The sequence below is a fragment of the Verticillium alfalfae genome, genomic scaffold, assembly GCF_000150825.1.
Source record: "Verticillium alfalfae VaMs.102 supercont1.19 genomic scaffold, whole genome shotgun sequence".
Taxonomy (NCBI): domain Eukaryota; kingdom Fungi; phylum Ascomycota; class Sordariomycetes; order Glomerellales; family Plectosphaerellaceae; genus Verticillium; species Verticillium alfalfae.
Window position 1 is genome coordinate 47,994 of NW_003315020.1, and position 1,268 is coordinate 49,261.

The following is a 1,268-nucleotide window of genomic DNA, read 5'->3' on the forward strand; positions in this document are numbered from 1 at the left end:
TCACGTATCTACGGAAAAAGCCCACATCGCCTTTCGAGTGTCGTAGGCGCTGCTGGCTCACGAGCCTGGCCTGGTCAGCATGTGGTCACACGCATACGAGACGACGGACGGACGAACCTCCTGGTCGCGCTGCTTCGCGGCAGCTAGCTCGGAAGCCAAGCGGCGGATCTCCTCCTGGAGGCCGTCGATGTACGCCGTGGACGCTGCCCGCAACTCTTCATATTCTTGCTGCCAGTACGTGATGGCGCCGTGCAGGTTTTCGTACAGATAGCGGTAGTCCGGCCTATACATCGGGTGCGGCTCGTCCCACCGGCGTAGGGACAGGGGCATGCCTGTGAACAGGTCTCGGACGCGCGGATCGTCCATGGCAGGATAAGATGAGAGGCTGCGAGAACGAGAAGGCCAAGATGCCCAAGCCAGCCATTGACGCCGCCCGGTTGATGCCGCCTGCTTTATAGCCATGGCCAACACCCGCCGCACGCCGCACGCAGGCCAGCACACCCCGCTCCGGCGATGAAAGGTCGCCGTCCATGCGCGGGCGGCTATGGGATCGGCCCACCAGGCACGTCGTCGTGGCGTGGTTGCGTGCTCGACCGGCGCTCGTCCGGGTCGTGGGCGATTGGGTGCTGGTTGCTGGTAAGCGACGATCAGGGGTGGAGGGTTCATGCGATGCTGCAATCGAGGACTGACCAACTCGCCAATACCAGGTCAAGGCCGCCCCCCACCTGGTCTGCACCTCATCTGCAGCTAAGGCGCTCCATTGTCCTGGCGTCATTTAGCGTGCCATGTCCTCGGGAATCGGAGGGGCCAGGCACGAACCGAACCAAGCACGAAGCAAGAACCAGGCACGAACAGGCAGGAAGGGACGCAAGCTTGTTGGGTCATCCTTCAGCTGGCGATGCTACACGGCACAGTCACGAAATGGAAAACAGGTCCGGAAAAGGATTGAAACTATCTGACACTAACGCACAGCGCATCACACCCACCCCCGCGCAACTCCAACGGCCATTTACTCCGGCGAGGTCATGGACAGAGGCGTCAGCACGCCACCGTCCAGTGCCTCCTGCGTGGACGGTGCCTCGATCGGTGCCTCCATCGACGGAATGTCCTGTTGCCGCATGAGCTTCGTACACTTGACGCGTGCCACAGTGCCATGACACGTACCCGACGATCGACGTTTGCGTCGGTCAGTCTCGTCACCTTTGTCTCCAGGCGATGCAGCATCTGCAGTATGGCCATCAACGGGTCGCGATGACTGTATGGCCCGG

The 1,268-nt window shown here is 61.8% G+C and overlaps 1 protein-coding gene across 1 annotated transcript; it reads right to left on the reverse strand.

Moving 5' to 3' along the window:
* On the reverse strand, nt 1–366 carry VDBG_10111 (predicted protein; the record flags this gene model as incomplete). Its single annotated transcript, XM_002999606.1, has 2 exons — nt 1–52; nt 98–366. The coding sequence occupies 2 exons, from the start codon at nt 364–366 to the stop codon at nt 1–3; spliced, it is 321 nt and encodes a 106-aa protein (XP_002999652.1).
* Nucleotides 367–1,268: the final 902 nt, after the last annotated feature.